The 17,858-nt window shown below is 44.0% G+C and overlaps 1 protein-coding gene and 1 pseudogene across 2 annotated transcripts in view; one reads left to right on the top strand and one right to left on the bottom strand.

The window, feature by feature from the left end:
- The window catches only part of LOC149157263 (sister chromatid cohesion protein PDS5 homolog A-like), a 167,036-nt pseudogene that overhangs the window by 33,906 nt on the left and 115,272 nt on the right, over window positions 1-17,858 (bottom strand). The window lies entirely within an intron of this gene.
- Window positions 945-4,450, top strand: LOC149157264 (uncharacterized). The gene is made up of 2 exons (XM_089435742.1): window positions 945-3,287; window positions 3,405-4,450. Exons 1-2 carry the CDS (start codon window positions 1,487-1,489, stop codon window positions 4,061-4,063), a joined length of 2,460 nt encoding a protein of 819 aa, XP_089291868.1. The 5' UTR covers window positions 945-1,486; the 3' UTR covers window positions 4,064-4,450.

The raw sequence follows: 17,858 nt of genomic DNA, 5'->3' as shown, positions 1-17,858 counted from the left end.
CGGGTTTCATGAGCAAGAAGTCTCACTAGGTAAAACACATCTTCTTGATGTCTTTAGGATTTTATTATTATGTCAAAGAGTCATGTCATGTGTAAAAGCTCTTTAAGAGCCTATGTAAATGTATACAAGTCTTCAACAGTATGTAACAGCCCTCCAAGACCAAGAACAATTCTCCAAATACAAGAACACCAAAGTCTGCAAGCAGAATAATGAAGAGATCTTCATGTAGGCTCGAAAATGAATTAAAATAAATAAATGGAAGTAATGTCAACTCAATGGAACAGTCATGTCAGTTCATGAGTTCATGCCGGCTCAAATATGTGGCACAAACCACTATAAATACCCATCTAGGGTCAGGGAAGAAAAATAAGATTTTCGCATTCTTCCTCTCGATTTTTCGCATGGATGAAGATCAAATCCGCACCACAGAGAGGCATTAGGGCTTGATTGCACCTCAGTTGGGTATTAGGTGTTGATTTGGGATAGCATCGAATGCGCTCTAGCCATGAAAAATGGTGGAAAGGCTAATGCACATGAGATCTCCAAGACCCAGAAATGGTTTGGGCAGATTCTAACCGTTTTGGGAGATATTAAAATAATTAATATTTTTAATGGAGTTCCCAAGTCTAAACTCAAGAAAAATAAAATATTAATGGGTATTAATATAAAACTGGGTTAGAAGATTCTAAAAGTCATGGATCAAGCCGAATCTAATCTTAGTCGTTGATTAGAGATTTAATCTCGGTCGTTGATGGACCAACGAGAAAAGTATAAGAGGAGGCTTGAGGGTCAGTTGGAGAATACACCCATTGTTTTACGAAACGGCCGGGTTGACTCCGAAACGGCCGTTTCGTTCCGGGTCACCCAAAAAAATTTCAACTCGGCCCTATGACCCGGCTCGGTGACCGGGTCAGCTATGACCCCGTCAACCGGCCGGGGTCACGTCAAAAAACGGCCGTACCGTTTGGAACCCGCTGGGCAGCGTTTTAACTTAAAAAAAATTAATTTTTTGCTGATTTTTGGCTGATTTAGTTAGGGTTTGTGGACATGAAAAGGTTTATGTGATTAGTTAAATGCATTTGGGGTCCATTTCCCCCTCCCAAACTCTATTTAAGACAGCCAAATGCTCTCATTTCACTCACAGCAGTCTTATGCATTTGAGTGAGAGTCTTCTTTGAGAGTTAGTGAGCAGTTCTTGAGCTTGTTTTGGAGCAGCAGTGAGGAGTCTTGGAGGAGCATTGTAGCTGGAGTGAGGAGCTTCTTGGGCAGCCATTTGGAGCAGCATTGAGGAGCTGATTTTTGGAGCAAGTTTGAGGAGGCAGTTTGTGCCTGGAGGTATTTTTTTCCACCTCTATAAATCTGTTTTTACTTATTAAATTTTAGGTGCATATAAAGATAGCTTAGAGAGTGTTTTTAGTCAAATAAATGAACATTGAATCAATTTTTTTTTTTTTTTTCATTTTCAGATTGTTTTCCTAGTCAAAAAATGGCACCTAGAGCAAAAGATGCTGCTTGGGCATATGTTGAAATGGTTGATGATGAGATGTGTTGCAAGTTTTGCCATAGGAAAATTAAGTCAGGTCCTGGGGGGATTCATAGGCTGAAACAACACTTGGCAGGGATTAAAGGCAATATTACTGCATGTAAATCCCCCGAAATTGGGGAGATTAGAAAGACTTTGTTGGAAAGCTTTGAAAAATTTGAAGCAGATAAGACTAGGCAAAAAGAGATACAGGCTGAAATTGGGAGGAAGAGGGAGATACAAAGAATGATGGCTGCCAACCCCCACTATGAGTTTGAGGGTTCTTCCTCTATCCCTCAAACTGATGCATCAAACCCTTTCCGTTATGTTCCTCCCTCTTTTGCTTCTGTTCAAGATAAGGGAAAGGGTAGAATGAAGGGTGATGGGACTATCAAAAGTTTTTTCACTCACTCAGGCTCCTCTCCATCAGATGCACATGGTCCTGAAGTTAGTAAAGGTCTTTCTCAGCCCACTTTAGATGACCATTGGAAGAAAGAATTGAGGGAGACTGCTTGTGACTACATAGCTAGATGGTGGTATGATGCTGATATCCCCTTTAATGCTGCTCGTTCACCATATTATGAGCCTATGTTTGAGGCCATACATGCTGCTGGAAAAGGCTTCAAAGGCCCTACTATGCAAGAGCTAAGGGGGGTTCGTTTGCAGAAAGAAATTACATCAATTAATGAGTATTTGCAAGATTTCAAGGAATCATGGGCAAGAACAGGGTGTACCATCATGTCAGATGGATGGACTGATCAAAGAAACCGTACCATCATAAACTTTCTTGTCTTCTGCCCACAGGGAACCATGTTTTTAAAATCAGTTGATGCATCTGATAAGGTAAAAGATGGCCACTTGTTGTTTCAACTATTGGATGAGGTTATTCAGGGTGTGGGGGTGGCTAATGTTGTTCAAATCATCACAGACAATGCCTCTAACTATGTTCTTGCTGGTAGACTGTTAGAGGAAAAACACAAGACCATCTTTTGGACCCCATGCGCTGCACATTGCATAGACCTCATGCTTGAGGATATTGGGAAATTAGATTGGGTCAGAAACACTGTAGATAATGCCAAAAGCATAACAAAATTTATCTACAATCATACACTGGTTTTGAGTATCATGAGGAAACACACTGGAGGCAAGGATATTATTAGGCCTGCCATCACTAGATTTGCTACACATTTTTTGACATTGCAATCTATGCTTTCCCAACATAGAAACTTGCAAAAGATGTTTTCCAGTGATGATTGGAATAATAGCAGTTGGTCTAACAAACCAGAAGGCAGAGAATTGAGAAGGAAAGTCCATGATGAAACTTTTTGGAGAAAGGCAACAGAGATTGTGAAGGTTGCTGAGCCACTAGTTAAGGTGTTGCGGTTGGTGGATGGGGAAAGGTTGGCTATGGGCTTCATTTATGAGGCTATGGATCAAGCAAAGGAGCAAATAAAGGCAGCATACAAGGATAGAGTGGCAAAGTATGGGCCCATTTGGGCAATCATTGATGAAAGATGGAACAATCAACTCCATCGCCCTATACATGCAGCTGGGTATTTTTTGAACCCACGGTATCATTATAAAGCTAAGGAGTCAGGAGCTTTGAGGGGGGAGGTCAGAGATGGACTGGTTGATTGCATTGAGCGCATGGTCCCATCGGAGTCTGATCAGCTACTGATACATCAGCAGGTCACATCCTTCACCAATGCAACAGGTACCTTTGGGAAGAACCTAGCAAAGATTGCAAGAGAAGCAGATGAGCCAGGTAAACAAAAATTTCAATTTTCAATTTCTCAATTTCAAGTTAGATATAATTTGTAATTTTGTTGAGCTTCAGCCTTCATCTAACTCATAATTCATTACACTCCTATGTTTTTTGCAGCACAATGGTGGGAGGCCTTTGGTGGCCAGTGCCCTGAATTGCAAAGGTTTGCAATTCGTATTTTGAGTCAAACTTGCAGTGCATCTGGGTGTGAGCGCAATTGGTCTGTCTTTGAGAGGATTCACACAAAGAAGAGAAACCGTTTGGAGCAAAAACGGTTGAATGATCTAGTTTTTGTCCAATACAACCTTCGGCTCAGACGGAACCAATTGCTGAACAAAAGACCTGATTCAGATCCCATTGTGTTGGAAGACATTGATCCAACATCAGATTGGGTAGTGGAGAGTCGTCTACCAGAGTTTGATCCTGATGAGGATCTTGATGAACTTGATGTTGGAGATCCACTGCAGCGTGTTCAGTTGAATGCAGATCCCAATCCACCAGCCTCAGTCTCACAGCCAGCTAGTAGGACTCCAGTTGTAGGTGCTTCGCCTTCCTCTGCTCAGCCACGACAGAAGCGCAGCCGCATTTGTACTCTATCTCAGCTTGCATCTGCTTCACAGCCTAGTGGTACTGGTACTGGCACCACTTCTACAGTTGCAGTTGGAGACGATGATGATGAGGAGGAGCCATGGGGCCCCTTGTCTGGCTCTGCCTCTGATGATGATGATCCAGAGATTGGTCGAGATGATCTTGGCTCCTCTGGCAGTAGCCAGTAGCTACTAGCCTCCTTGGTTATTTGTATTTTGTTTTGACTCTTGAGTCTTTGATCATGTATGACAGACTACAGTTGACTATGTATTTACTATTGCCATTGGCCCTTGGGTACACCGTACCATTTTGATATAATGGATTGGTTCATGAGCCTACTTTGATCATATGTTGTCTTCCATGTATATTATAATGTTGTGTGTTTGGAAACTTGAATGAAAATATTTAAAATTATGTTTAAACTATTTAAAATTATGTTTTTTTATAAAAAAAATAAATATTTAATGTATTTTTTACAACGACCGAGTCATTGAAATCGAGCCGGCCGAGTCATTGCCGTTTCCGTTTCCGTTTCCGAGTCGATCCTCGGCCGAGTCCGAATCCGAGTCCGTTTTGTAAAACATTGAATACACCAGAGTGATCAGTCATTCGATTTTCTTGAGCAGGGTTTGCTAAGAAAAATCAAATCAGTGATCAACAGTGGGTGGCAATGAATACATAGCAGAGAGGCAGAGTTGATACCAAAGAGACAGCACAGAGCCCGGAGAGGATGACGCAAAGGCAATTGGGTGCTACGCAGAGGCAGTTGCGAGCTGCATAGAGCCAGGAAAGGCCGGCGTGGGTGACGCAGAGGCTTCAGTAGTTGCCTAGAGGCTAGCAGAGCTGACGCAGGGCCAAGAGGCAGTGATAGGAAGATTTTCGTCGGGCAGACTGGGTGCTAGTGAGCCGGGAAGGGTGACGCAGTCCCTATCAGAGTGACACAAAGCAGTGGAAGCTGCAATTGTTGTTGTGGGATCATTCATCTGGTGATTGATCAGCTGGAATATCTATCTCCGAGGAGAGGTACTACTGCCGAGGGAATTCTCTGTTGGGTGAACCATTTCTGGCACCCTGGTTGTATTCTGAAAACTGCATAATAATAAAACCCTCTGAATAGCTGCACCAATTTTCCCGCATTGGGTTTTTCCGAAGACATTGATGATCTATAGATGTTGATATTGTACTTGTGTTTATTTTCAGTATTTACATGTGTTAAATTTGGACAACTAGGTCCAAACTCCATGTTCTGATGCTCAGATTAAGAGGCTAATATTTTTGTTGGATTCCTCTTTCCGAGAGGTGTAAAATCCATATAAAAATAGTCTTAATCCGATGAGCAGAACTTATATTTTGAATTTTTTATTCTTAATAAATTATATGTGCAAGGTCAGCGAGTTTTGTAATGTAGGCTCACATGCCCAACAGATGTGTCACACACCCTCATTGATGGATATATATACAGGAAAAGTTGGAGAGAATTTGATCACAACACAACTCACATCTTCCTCTCTCATCCTAAAAAGTACGAGCTACCTGGAGGACGAATTTCAGCCACACGTGGGAAGGACGAAGAGGATTTTTCTGCTGCTAGGGTTTCTGCTGCTAGGGTTTCGCAGAAGTTTGACCAGCGTTGACTTTGGTCAACGCTTGGTCCAAACAAGCTGAAAACTTGTGGGAGGTTCGATTTTTGAAGGCCGTACTACCTGGCACAAAAATCGAGGTCAAAGGGTTGACCGTTTTGCTGCTGCGTTGACTTTTAGCTTGCTGCCCCTGCGTTGACTTTTCAGGACAGCGTTGACTTTTGTAGAACTGACTTGGGTTGACTCATCTACTGGTTGGAGGGTTGTTGTGACACATGCTGGGCTCGCTGACCAAAGGAGACTTTGCTGGTTGAAGCATCCTGTTGACCGCCGAAATGAACACATACATTTTTCTTGTTTCTGATTTGTCTTCTGTAAGATCTGCTTATATGTTCTATCTGCATTTTGCTTATCCACTTGTATGATTGCTGTGAGAAAAGTGAAATTGCTCTTAGCATAGAACATCTACAAAACTTTACATGGTATCAGAGCTGAGGTGAAGACAAACTCTATCTATAGCAATCATCATCGAAGGAAATGGATTCCTCTAAGCTTGAATTCAGGGAGAATGACAAGCTGACTGGAAGTGATGACTTCCATGCCTGGAAGATGTTATTAGATCTCAAATTAGAAGATCATGATCTCCTAGATCATGTGACAGGGAAGATTCAAGAACCTCCATCAAATGCCTCTGCTGCTGTTAAACACAAGTATAAGAAGGGAGAAATCAGAGCAAAGCTGCTGATCAGGGAATCCATAAATAAGAGTCTGGTTGCCTACATATCTGAACTAGGCACATCCAAGGAGATGTATGACAAACTGATACTTATGTTCCGAGTAAACAATGTGAACCAAGTGCTATTCCTCAAGAACAAGTTGAAGAATATGAAGAAGGGCCGAGACGAGTCTATTCAAACTTTCTTTATGAAGTTGACCGAAACCAGGAACAATCTGCTAGCTATTGGGGAGACAATAGCTGATCGTGAGATGGTTCTCACCGCACTTGGAGGACTTCCATATGAATGGCAAGTATTCACAACTACCATTCTCAACAATAATACCATCCCTAACTTTGATGAGCTTCTGTCTAGATGTATGCAAGAAGAAACAAGGATGAAGGAATTTGATAATGAAAGAAATGCTGCCTATGTTGCTCATTCCCGAAAGAAGAACTCTGGTGGTTCCAAGGACAAAGGAAGGACTAAGACTCAAAAGAAGAAGGGTAAATGTTTCACCTGCCATAGGACTGGACACTATGCTAGAGAATGCCCCTTCCAGAAGAATTCTCCCGATAGTGACGACAACAACAACAACCGAAGGAATGGGAATCGAAGAAATGACAAATCCAAAGGAAAGAGGAAGGCTCACTTTGAAGGAAACAATCCACCTTCTAAAAGGACCAGAAATACCAGGTATGAGGAGTCTAATGTTGTTGATAAAAGAAATGAGTATATTCTAATATCTGCTCCCTCAGCTGCATCTCTGCCCGACACTATGGATGTCTGGCTAATCGATAGTGGTGCCTCAAGACACATCACCGGATTCAAGGAAGCACTTTCTGACATGGTTGAAAGGGATACTAATCTAGAAATTATCCTTAGGGATAATGCCACTTATCCTGTGAAAGGGACCGGGACTGTGACCTCCACTTGTCTCAAGGACAAGTCCTCCATCTACAAGATGTACTCTATGTACCCAAATTGAAGAAGAACCTTGTGTCTGTATCTGCCATGGAAGACAAAGGATTCAATGTAACTTTCTCTGATGGAAAGGTACTCATGTGGAAGAAGAGCTTCAAGGAAGCTATCTCAATTGGTTTTAGAGTTGGTACACTCTACCAGGTTGGAGGGAGTCCGTTGGGAGCTATGACTTGTGATACTATCCGTCAAACCGAACTATGGCACCGAAGATTTGGACACCTTCATTACAAGGCTCTTCCCGAAGCAAGGAAGGTGGTGACAGGGATGCCTGATTTTGGAAATAATCATAAAGGTGTATGTAAGGGCTGTGCTGAAGGAAAACATACAAGGGGACCTTTCCCCTCAAGTGTCACAAAGACATCTGAGATATTGCAACTGGTCCATTCTGATCTTTCCGGTATGTTGCCTGTAACATCCCTGGGGGGATGTTCTTACTATATGACATTTACTGATGACTTCTCTCGCAAAACCTGGATATACTTCTTGAAGAAGAAGGATGAGGCTTTCATGTGGTTCCGTACCTTCAAAGCCTTGGTGGAAAATATGACCGGAAAGAAGATCAAGATTTTGAGGACTGACAATGGCACTGAATATGAGTCAAATGAGTTCAAAGACTTTTGCAGAGAAGCTGGCATTAAGAGGGAGACTACCACTGCATATACTCCTGAGCAGAATGGTGTTGCTGAACGCAAGAATAGGACTATTGTGGAAGCTGCCCGTGCCATGCTATGTGACCAGGGTCTTCCAAAGTTTCTGTGGGGAGAAGCTGCAAATACTGCTGTGTACATTCAAAACCGATGCCCTCATTCCGCTTTGGACTCCAAAACTCCCGAAGAGGTTTTCTCTGGTAAGAAACCTGATGTCTCACATTTTAGAATTTTTGGATGTCCTGTCTATTTTCATGTGCCGAAAGAAAAGAGAAGTAAGCTGGATGCTACTGGGAAGAAAGGAATGTTTGTGGGCTACAGTGAGACTTCTAAGGCATATAGAGTCTATGTACCTGGTCAAAGGGAAGTAGAGATAAGCCATGATGTCACTTTTGACGAAGATGCTTCCCTGAAGAAAGTAGTAGATCTTCCTAGATCTGAAGAAAACCATGAAGAAAGACCTGGAAATCTGGAAGAACCCCAGGATGAGACTATGCCTGATGTTGAAGGGCCAATGGACCCTATTGATCCTTCCCCTTCTCTAGGAAAGAGGCCATCATGGCTCAGGGACACCCTCGAAGATGCTGAGGGTCATGCTGCCCCAAGGGGAACATTCCGAGAAAGCAAGAAGCCGTGTAGATACCAAGGGTATCTAGCTGCCATGAGTACTATTATACAATCTGAACCTGGATCTTTTGAGGAAGCCATCAAGCATCAAGTCTGGAAGGATACTATGCATGAAGAATATGAGGCTATTATGAAGAATGATGTCTGGGATGTGGTCCCGAGACCGAAGGACAAATCTGTTGTCACCGCTAAATGGCTCTACAAGATTAAACATGGATCTGATGGGAGTGCTGAAAAGTTTAAGGCAAGATTTGTTGCCCGTGGCTTCTCTCAAAAGGAAGGAATTGACTATGACGATATATTTGCACCTGTGGCTCGATATACCACCATCCGATCCATCATAGCCCTTGCTGCTACGCAAGGATGGAGTCTTCATCAGATGGATGTCAAGACCGCTTTTCTGCATGGTGCAATAAAGGAAGAGGTGTATGTAGAACAACCTCTGGGTTTTGAAGTTCAAGATCGAGACACTTATGTCTGCAGGTTGAAGAAAGCCCTCTATGGGTTAAAGCAAGCACCCAGAGCTTGGTATGAGAGGATGGATAGTTACTTGATGAAGCTGGGCTTCACTCGAAGCAATGCTGATCCAAACCTTTACTTTAAGGTTGAGGAAGGAAAGCCTCTCATTCTAGTGCTGTATGTGGACGACCTCTTCCTGACAGATGATGACCCTCTCATTCATCAATGTAAGAGGGAGCTTGCTGCTGAGTTCGAGATGAAAGACCTAGGACTGATGCACTATTTCCTAGGCCTGGAGGTCTGGCAGAGACCTGGAGAGATTTTCCTTTCTCAAGGAAAGTATATTGTGAAGCTTCTGGAAAGATTTGGGATGGTGGACTGTAAGTCCGTGTCGACACCAATGGAACTCAACTTTAAGAAGTTGAGTGGCAGCGCTGCAGGGCCTATCTTGGCCAATCCTACTGAGTATCGTCAACTCATAGGAGCTTTGATGTTCTTAGTGAACACCTGTCCGGACATATGTTTTGCAGTGAATACTTTGAGTCAACAGATGGTTGAGCCTCATCATTTTCACTGGGTTGGTGCCAAGAATCTTTTGAGATATCTTCGGGGCACGATAAACCATGGGCTGAGATACACTGCCGGGAGTGTGATACTCCGGGGATATACTGATGCCGATTGGGCTGGCAGTGTGGTGGATCGTAAGAGCACATCTGGATGCTGTTTCAATCTTGGTTCTGCTTCGATCTCATGGATGAGCAGGAAGCAGAAGTCGGTGGCTTTGAGCACCGCGGAGGCCGAATACATTGCTGCTAGTATGGCCTGTTGTGAAGCAGTTTGGTTGAGGAAGCTCTTTAGTGAGCTGTTCCAACATGTGCTAGATACCACTGTAATACTCTGTGATAATCAGAGTGGGATTCGTATGACTGAGAATCCTGTGTTCCACGACCGATCCAAGCATATTGATATCAGGTACCACTTTATCCGAGATATGGTACAGCGAGGCGCCGTAAGGCTCGATCATATAGGAACTGATGAGCAGGTCGCGGATATTCTCACTAAGCCCCTGGGGAAGGTCAAGTTCCTAACCTTCCGTGAGAGTCTTGGTGTCGTGGAAAGACCCTATGATGTGGGTCCTGTTGGACGATGAGCTCTGGGAGCTCTGGGGGGCTTTGGGGATAGCTTCTCGGAGCTATAAGCACTCATAATGCTTCTGCCCCACCCTTGTGATTATTGAGCTGGTTCGCCACTCATTTAATCTGTGCCCCGTATGCATCCTACCCATTGAGTTCAGGGCTCATGGGAAGTACCTCTCATTTGGCCAATGAGGTGTGGAAAAGCTAGAGACTATTAGCAAAGACTGATGGACGCATCAGAGATTGCCGTACTCTCTATCTAGGATGGCATGGTCTAACCACTTGATCTGGGATCAAGATTTGTGAGGTCTGGGACCTCTGGACTGATTATGTCAGTCGAGGAATGATGTCTTTGTGACTGACCCACTTCTGTTCTGAAATAAAGAAGCCAGCAAAGCAAGTTTCGGCGGGATGACTCACGATGTTAATTGCACTAATAGATGGAGTTCTCCCTAGTTGAGAGGGAGTGTTAAATTTGGACAACTAGGTCCAAACTCCATGTTCTGATGCTCAGATTAAGAGGCTAATATTTTTGTTGGATTCCTCTTTCTGAGAGGTGTAAAATCCATATAAAAATAGTCTTAATCCGATGAGCAGAACTTATATTTTGAATTTATTATTCTTAATAAATTATATGTGCAAGGTCAGCCAGTTTTGTAATGTAGGCTCACATGCCCAACAGATGTGTCACACACCCTCATTGATGGATATATATACAGGAAAAGTTGGAGAGAATTTGATCACAACACAACTCACATCTTCCTCTCTCATCCTAAAAAGTACGAGCTACCTGGAGGACGAATTTCAGCCACACGTGGGAAGGACGAAGAGGATTTTTCTGCTGCTAGGGTTTCTGCTGCTAGGGTTTCGCAGAAGTTTGACCAGCGTTGACTTTGGTCAACGCTTGGTCCAAACAAGCTGAAAACTTGTGGGAGGTTCGATTTTTGAAGGCCGTACTACCTGGCACAAAAATCGAGGTCAAAGGGTTGACCGTTTTGCTGCTGCGTTGACTTTTAGCTTGCTGCCCCTGCGTTGACTTTTCAGGACAGCGTTGACTTTTGTAGAACTGACTTGGGTTGACTCATCTACTGGTTGGAGGGTTGTTGTGACACATGCTGGGCTGGCTGACCAAAGGAGACTTTGTTGGTTGAAGCATCCTGTTGACCGCCGAAACGAACACATACATTTTTCTTGTTTCTGATTTGTCTTCTGTAAGATCTGCTTATATGTTCTATCTGCATTTTTCTTATCCACTTGTATGATTGCTGTGAGAAAAGTGAAATTGCTCTTAGCATAGAACATCTACAAAACTTTACAACATGGTAAATAACTTGTTAAGTAATTAAACAAGTAGGAAAGAATAAACTAGATAGTACAGGAAGAATTTCTAATGGGTTAAACTTAGAAATTCCAACATGGTATCAGAGCATGGTTCCAGATCATAGGAGAAATGAAGGCATCAACTAGCAGAAAAGTAGCAGCAAATTCAGCTGTCCAGAGCGATATAGCTGATCCGTGCAAAAGGCGATAGAGGAAGGAGTGACGCAAAGAGACTGCGTCATTAGTCTAGGCCAGAGAGGGGCCAGCGCAAAGGCTGTGGGAGGCAGAATCAGGCTCATGCAGAGCCACACAGAGGCCAGGAGGGCTAACGCGGTTGGATGAGGGAGTTGATTTGCCAGTGTCAAGATTGCGTAGGGCCAAGTGGCTCAATCCTTCAGTTGTTGGGGCATAGGAGGTTGTGGGTAGTTTGCAGAGCGAAGCTAGTGGGGAACTGTGGTCAGAACAATACCTAACAAGGCAAGACCAAGGTGGAGGAAGTTGCTACCGAGGCAAATTTCTAGCCAAGGAATCCTGATCAGTATCAGATGATCGGAGTGGGGCACCTTGACATTGGCAAAAGGATTCCCAGAAGGGAAATCGAGACTCAAAGGGAGTCGAACCAAGAACTTACAGGTGAGAAGTTGAGAGACTCGGAGGAGTCAAAAGAAGAGTATCACAATGGTCGTGAATGAACTAAGAGATCAGGATAGGTTGGACGAAGCATCCAATTTCGTGGTCAGGAAGGCTAGAATCTTGTCCATTCTAGACAGAAATCGCATCAAGGACTTCGCCTTGAAAACAATAGCGATCCCAGTTGACCCAGCTGAAAATGAGAAGTACGAGGAGGCAATGGCTAGGGCAAACTGCATCATCCTTGTTGGGGTCAAGGATCATGTCGTACCGCATATTGCCGAAAAGGATACGGCAAATGAGATGTGGGAGGCCCTGAAGAAATTGTACCAGCATACTTCCGTGCAGAGGAAGATGTTACTTGAAAATCAGCTGCGGTCATACCAGATGCAGTAGGGAGAGCAGATAGATGTCTTCCTCGGTCGATTGAAGGAGATCCATGACCAGTGAACTTCCATAGGGGCCACGCCGATGATGAGGACCGCATTGAACGCAGTATCAGAGGATTGGGAGGTATTTGTCCAGAGCATACTAGGCAAGACGAGCCTTCCAGATTGCAAGGAATTGTAGGCAGCTCTTCATCAAGAAGAGATCAGACAAGTGACCAAGGCAGGAAATAGCGGCAAAGGGTTCAGAATCAAGGAGGAAGAAAAGGATGTGGCTCTAGAATCTGTGGGGAAGCAAGAGAAGAGAAAGAAGAAGGACCTCTCCAAGGTCAAGTGCTTCCATTGTGGGGAATTGGGTCATTTTGCGAACCAGTGTCCTAGGAAGAAGAGTAAGGGAGAGGCTTCTGAGACCAAGGCAGCACTAGCGCGGGCGAAGAAAGAAGTCGAGGAGGATGACGATTGTGCTATGAGTGCTCATGTGCCACTTGAGAAGAAGTGGGGAGATATCGAGCTGTAGTAAGGATGACTACAAGCGATGAGGGGTAGAATCCTTGAGGTACCCAACCTCTTGGATTATACCTTGCTACGGGAGCCCTGAAGAGGAGTAGCAAGACTGGCAGATGTCAGTAGTCACAGATGTGGATGGAGCGGCAGAGAGTGCCACAGTGCAAGAGTATCGGGATAGCGCGAGACTAGCAGGCTGCAACAGTGCGAGGCATGGGAGTGTTGCACTAGTGTAGGATGGCACAAAGAGGTGTGCAATGGTGCAAGATGCAGGGAGTTGTTGCAACAGCGCAGAGATCAGTGGAGGGAGCACTTGTTAGCGGCAAGGAGAGTTTCAACATCGGGAGTGTTTATAGCCTGACATGGATGTCAGAAGTTGGGTGGATCAGTTACTTACTTCTCAGTAACTGAGTTGCAGTGTAGTAGCAGTATGCAGTAGCACGATACAGCATGATGAGAGGGGATTCAGTGCATATACAATGCTGGGAGGATGGACCAGCAGTAGCACAAACGCAGAGGTAGCTACCGTACGGATGCAGCAATGGCAGTGGCAGGGCCATGGGCAGCAATACAGGATGCAACAGTGCAAAGGATGTTGGGCAGGGAGACCTAGCATCAGCACAGGGATCGATGCTGGATAATCAAGGTGATGCTCAATGTGGAGTATTACTAGAGCACTGTCCTCGCTAACAGGGAGTGTTGATTTGGGGTAGCATCGAATGTGCTCTAGCCATGAAAATTGGTGGAGAGGCTAAAGCACATGAGATCTCCAAGACCCAGAAATGGTTTGGGCAGATTCTAACCGATTTGAGAGATATTAAAATAATTAATATTTTTTATGGAGTTCCTAAGTCTAAACTTAGGAAAAATAAAATATTAATGGGTATTAATATAAATTTGGGTTAGAAGGTTCCAAAAGTCATGGATCAAGCCAAATCTAATCTTAGTTGTTGATTAGAGATTTAATCTCGGTCGTTGATGGACCAACGAGAAAGTATAAGAGGAGGCTTGAGAGTCAGTTGGAGAATACACCAGAGTGATCAATCATTCGATTTTCTAGAGCGAGGTTTGCTAAGACAAATCGAATCAGTAGTCAACAGCGAGGGGCTGTGAATACATAGCAGAGAGACAGAGTCTGTATATATGATATTAAGAATTTCAGAACCCTTATTGTTCTTAATGTCTCGGGTTAATAGAGATCACGATGATTCTAAAGATGCTATCTCAGTCATGTTGAAAAGAATTTCGGTAACCATTGGAGTATAAGCATAACGAGGAGCAGTGTCAAGGGATTCAAGCAGCGTTAAGGATTGCAATGTAGGCATGATAAAAAGGAAATAGTAATGACAGTGATTGCTACACTCTCGGCATAACAAAAGAAGTTGTAGTAACAATGATGATCATGATCCTGTTCTTGAAAGAACACGGTCTCGATGAAGATACAGAGATCACCTCTGTGGCAACCTCAAGGGACAGTCATGGTGCAGCAATGATGACAATTGTAATAAAGATCTCAGTGATGCAGTAGTACAGTAGTGATGATGATATATGCAGTGATTAAGAAAAGGGATTGGTGTCTTGGTCTTGGAGAGGCAGAATGTGTAAAGGGTCATGGTCTTGGTATTCGTAAATGGAATCTCTATAAGAAGAATTTTGCGTGGGTTTTCCTCTCCAAGAGGGAGAGGTTTTAGCCTTGGCAGAAAGCCAAATATTTTTGTTCTTGTCTCTTTTGTTTTGATAGCAGTGTGATGAAGAAATCACACACACTAAGGAATGGAAGATTAAGCTAAAATTAAATTGTATAAATACTTCACAAATTGTTATCATGTAACAATGAATCACCTTAAATGTGTTTGCCCTAGATTTTTCAACACTGACAAATACAGGTTTAGGGATGGCGTGGCTTATTGTTGAAGTAGCATAAGTTCCATTCCTAGGCTCATATGTGGGAGTTGATTATGAGGAGACTGCACAATGCACTACTGGCGAGATAGTCTGAGGTGTCACAGGAGCTTGAGGGATAGTGGATGGTACACTTCGTCTACAAGAGGGTACCCAAACTCCAAGCAATGTCAAAGTGTATCATCAGGAGTTGGGATAGTGGATTTCACTATGTGGTCTGGCAGGAGCAGCGCAGGTTGGCATGCATGGGACAAACTCCTGATACTTAGCGTCCACCCCTAGGATACATACAAGGGTTAGAGATGACGGCCAGATGGGTTCTAGCAAGTAGCAGCACTAAGAAGCAACAACCCGTGAGGAGTGGGAGTTATGAGCTCCTAGTATGGTTGGGGGATCCAGAGATCCGGTTGGCAGTTGGATCACTCCACTTCGTGATGAGCAAGGTCATGGCAGAGTGTGATCCAGTTCACCTTAGGTTTAACACATGGGGGATCACTGAGACCTCCACTACATGGCGAGGTAGACTTATCTTCTTGTTGCTCAGGGTCGAGATTGGCAGTGGAGGGGTAGATATTGGCATCATGGAGATGCTCGGGCAGGATGAGCTTGGCTCTCACTGATTTTTCGCCAATAAGACTCAAGAGAGGAGGATATAGTCTATGCACAATGGGGAGTATGTCATAGTTAGAGTAGCGCAGATTCAGCATGGTGGCACCACTTTGAGATTAGCGGGGGACTTGAGCATCACAGCTCTTCACAACTCAATAACCTTTAGGGATGAGTTGGCTACTACAAGGGGAGATCACGCAGATCTTCCTTTTGGCTTCAGTGAGTCACTAATGGAGTGGGGGACTTCATTAGCGTGGCAGGTGCATAGCAAGATGATATTAGGAGAACCTCACGGGAGCGCAACACTATCTATGTAGGGATTGGGTGGTATATTCAAGAGTATACTCTTTGAGTGCATGGGATGGCCTATGTAGTAGGATAACTTCACGAGGGGTCGGGCATAGTGCCACATTATCATGATCCCCTATTAATTGATGGTATGCAGGGAACTTCTGGTACTTGTATCGGGCAAGATAGTGAGTGGAGCGAGGGGAGCTTCACGCTGGACAAGATGGCTTAGGATCTTGGTATTGAGGGATTCTTTCATGTCAGAGCAGTGTAGAGGTCAGGGACAATTCAGTGGCACATCTAGGACCCTAGCCCATTTTGCAACAACAGTGGGGAGCAACACCTACAGAGGATGCTAGTTCAAGCATTGCTTGAGGAAAAGTGATTTTCGGTGAGGAGGACTGTAATATCCCTTCCCATAAAAATTTGCTAAATGTCTTTCTCAATTTTTGTAAATTATGGATGGGGAAATTTTTGGATACAAGCTTAGGAGAAGCAGGTGGATATTAATTAAATTAATGATGTGTGGTAGTGGAGGCCCCAAACATTAGACAAAGGGAAGATTAATCACATAGTGGGATGTGGGGACAACCCATGATGAAATACGCACCCCTTGATGGAGAAATTTGAATGGCTAAGAAGGAGACTCAAATTGCTTGGTGAAGGGGCCCACGTGAAGGAAGAGAAGCAATTATAAATAAGAGGAAGGCAACATCATTAAGCACTTTTGATCATTTGACATTTTACACTTTGTTGCTCAAGTTGTTCAACTGAGTCACAAGTGTTGTTTAGCACCAGAGGTTTCCAAGGCAAAATCTCACCCACTTCTTTGGTGGACCACAAGTGCCACCCTAGGGAGGCAAATTCTACTCATTTTTGTAGTTGGAAGGAAGACCACACAGGCGGCACTAATTCTGAGTTAGCTGGGACGCAGTTCTGGGAGCCACATAGTGATTGGAGGAGAGAAGACACGAAGTGAGGGGTTGTATTGTTGCTTCGGCACACTTTGAACAATTTTCTAGCACAGGAGGGAGATTTGTAGGGACAGAAAGCATCACCCAACGACCACTTGAATTCTTGGAGGAGGGCCTGCATCATTCTCTCCATGGACTGTGCAATCCTTTGTTGAGGCAACTTGTGGGGTGGCTTGCGAAGAGGTTTGAGCAGCTGGGGCTATTTGGAGTTGGATTGGATGGGATTGTGGGGGATTTTCCAACATTTTGGTGGAGCAGCAAACACAACATCTGTTGCAGGTTACATTTCTGCTTGTGGAGGAGGGCCAAGCATTTGGGGTCAACTTTGGAGCGTCAAAACTAGAGCAAACCCTTTCTGGGTTTTTGACAAGGATCTCATAAATAATTTGGCAGAATTTTATGGGCAGATTTGAGGGGTCAAACAAGGATACCAACTCAGCCAGCAGCTGGAGGAGCTAGGGGAAATTGGGCCGAAATTCTGAGGTCAACATTTGGCCAATTCCTTCGTGGGTTTTTGTGGGTTATTGGTAGAGAGCCCGAGGTTAATTTCCCATAATTTTATGAGCACCGAAGGAGGCCCTAGCAACCATTTCTTGCAGCCAACAGTGTAGAATTTAAAAGGGATAGTGTAGAGCTTGGTTGGGGACAGCCACACTTGTGTTCGAACAGTTGATTTCATCACCTAAGCATTGTTAGGTTACCTTGAGCAAGCCCAGGTGTATGCTTTCTGATTTTACTTTTGTACCCAGCGATTATATCAATAAAATGGCTCAGCTCAGCACAGATTTTGGCATTTTCTGGGTGTTTAATGTGGTGTAATTTCATTTGTGTTTTTGCTATGTTTGCTTTGTTTATCATTGTAAATTTCCATTAGGTATATTACAGGTCTGCTATAGCCTCTTCCTATTCCCGAGACGAAATGGGAGAGCATATTGATGGACTTCATTACCAGGTTGCCAGAAGTTCAGGGGCTAGATTGCATCTATGTGGTGGTTGACATACTGACAAAATTCGCCCACTTTTTCGCCATTCCAGCCAAAGACTCAGCTTCACAGGTGACCGAGTTATTTTTTCGAGAGGTGTTTAGGCTACATGGGTTGCCTAAGACAATTGTGAGTGATCGAGATAGTAGATTCATGGGAGGATTCTGACAAGAGCTATTTCGCCTTATGGGCGCACAGCTTACCCCCAGCATGAGCTACCATCCCTAGACAGATGGAC

This window comes from Pinus tabuliformis, chromosome 5_2, assembly GCF_031772625.1.
Source record: "Pinus tabuliformis cultivar Carrire ecotype Pingquan chromosome 5_2, CPIR1, whole genome shotgun sequence".
In the NCBI taxonomy this organism is placed as follows: domain Eukaryota; kingdom Viridiplantae; phylum Streptophyta; class Pinopsida; order Pinales; family Pinaceae; genus Pinus; species Pinus tabuliformis.
The sequence above is the reverse complement of the archived record's forward strand: the minus strand, read 5'-3'. Positions and strand labels throughout refer to the sequence as shown.

Bases quoted from the DNA above. Each gene is read 5' to 3' on its own strand.
- LOC149157264 (XM_089435742.1), top strand. From the start codon at position 1,487: ATGGCACCTAGAGCAAAAGATGCTGCTTGGGCATATGTTGAAATGGTT. The intron at 3,288-3,404 runs GTAAACAAAAAT...TGTTTTTTGCAG, and splicing joins AAGAGAAGCAGATGAGCCAG to CACAATGGTGGGAGGCCTTT.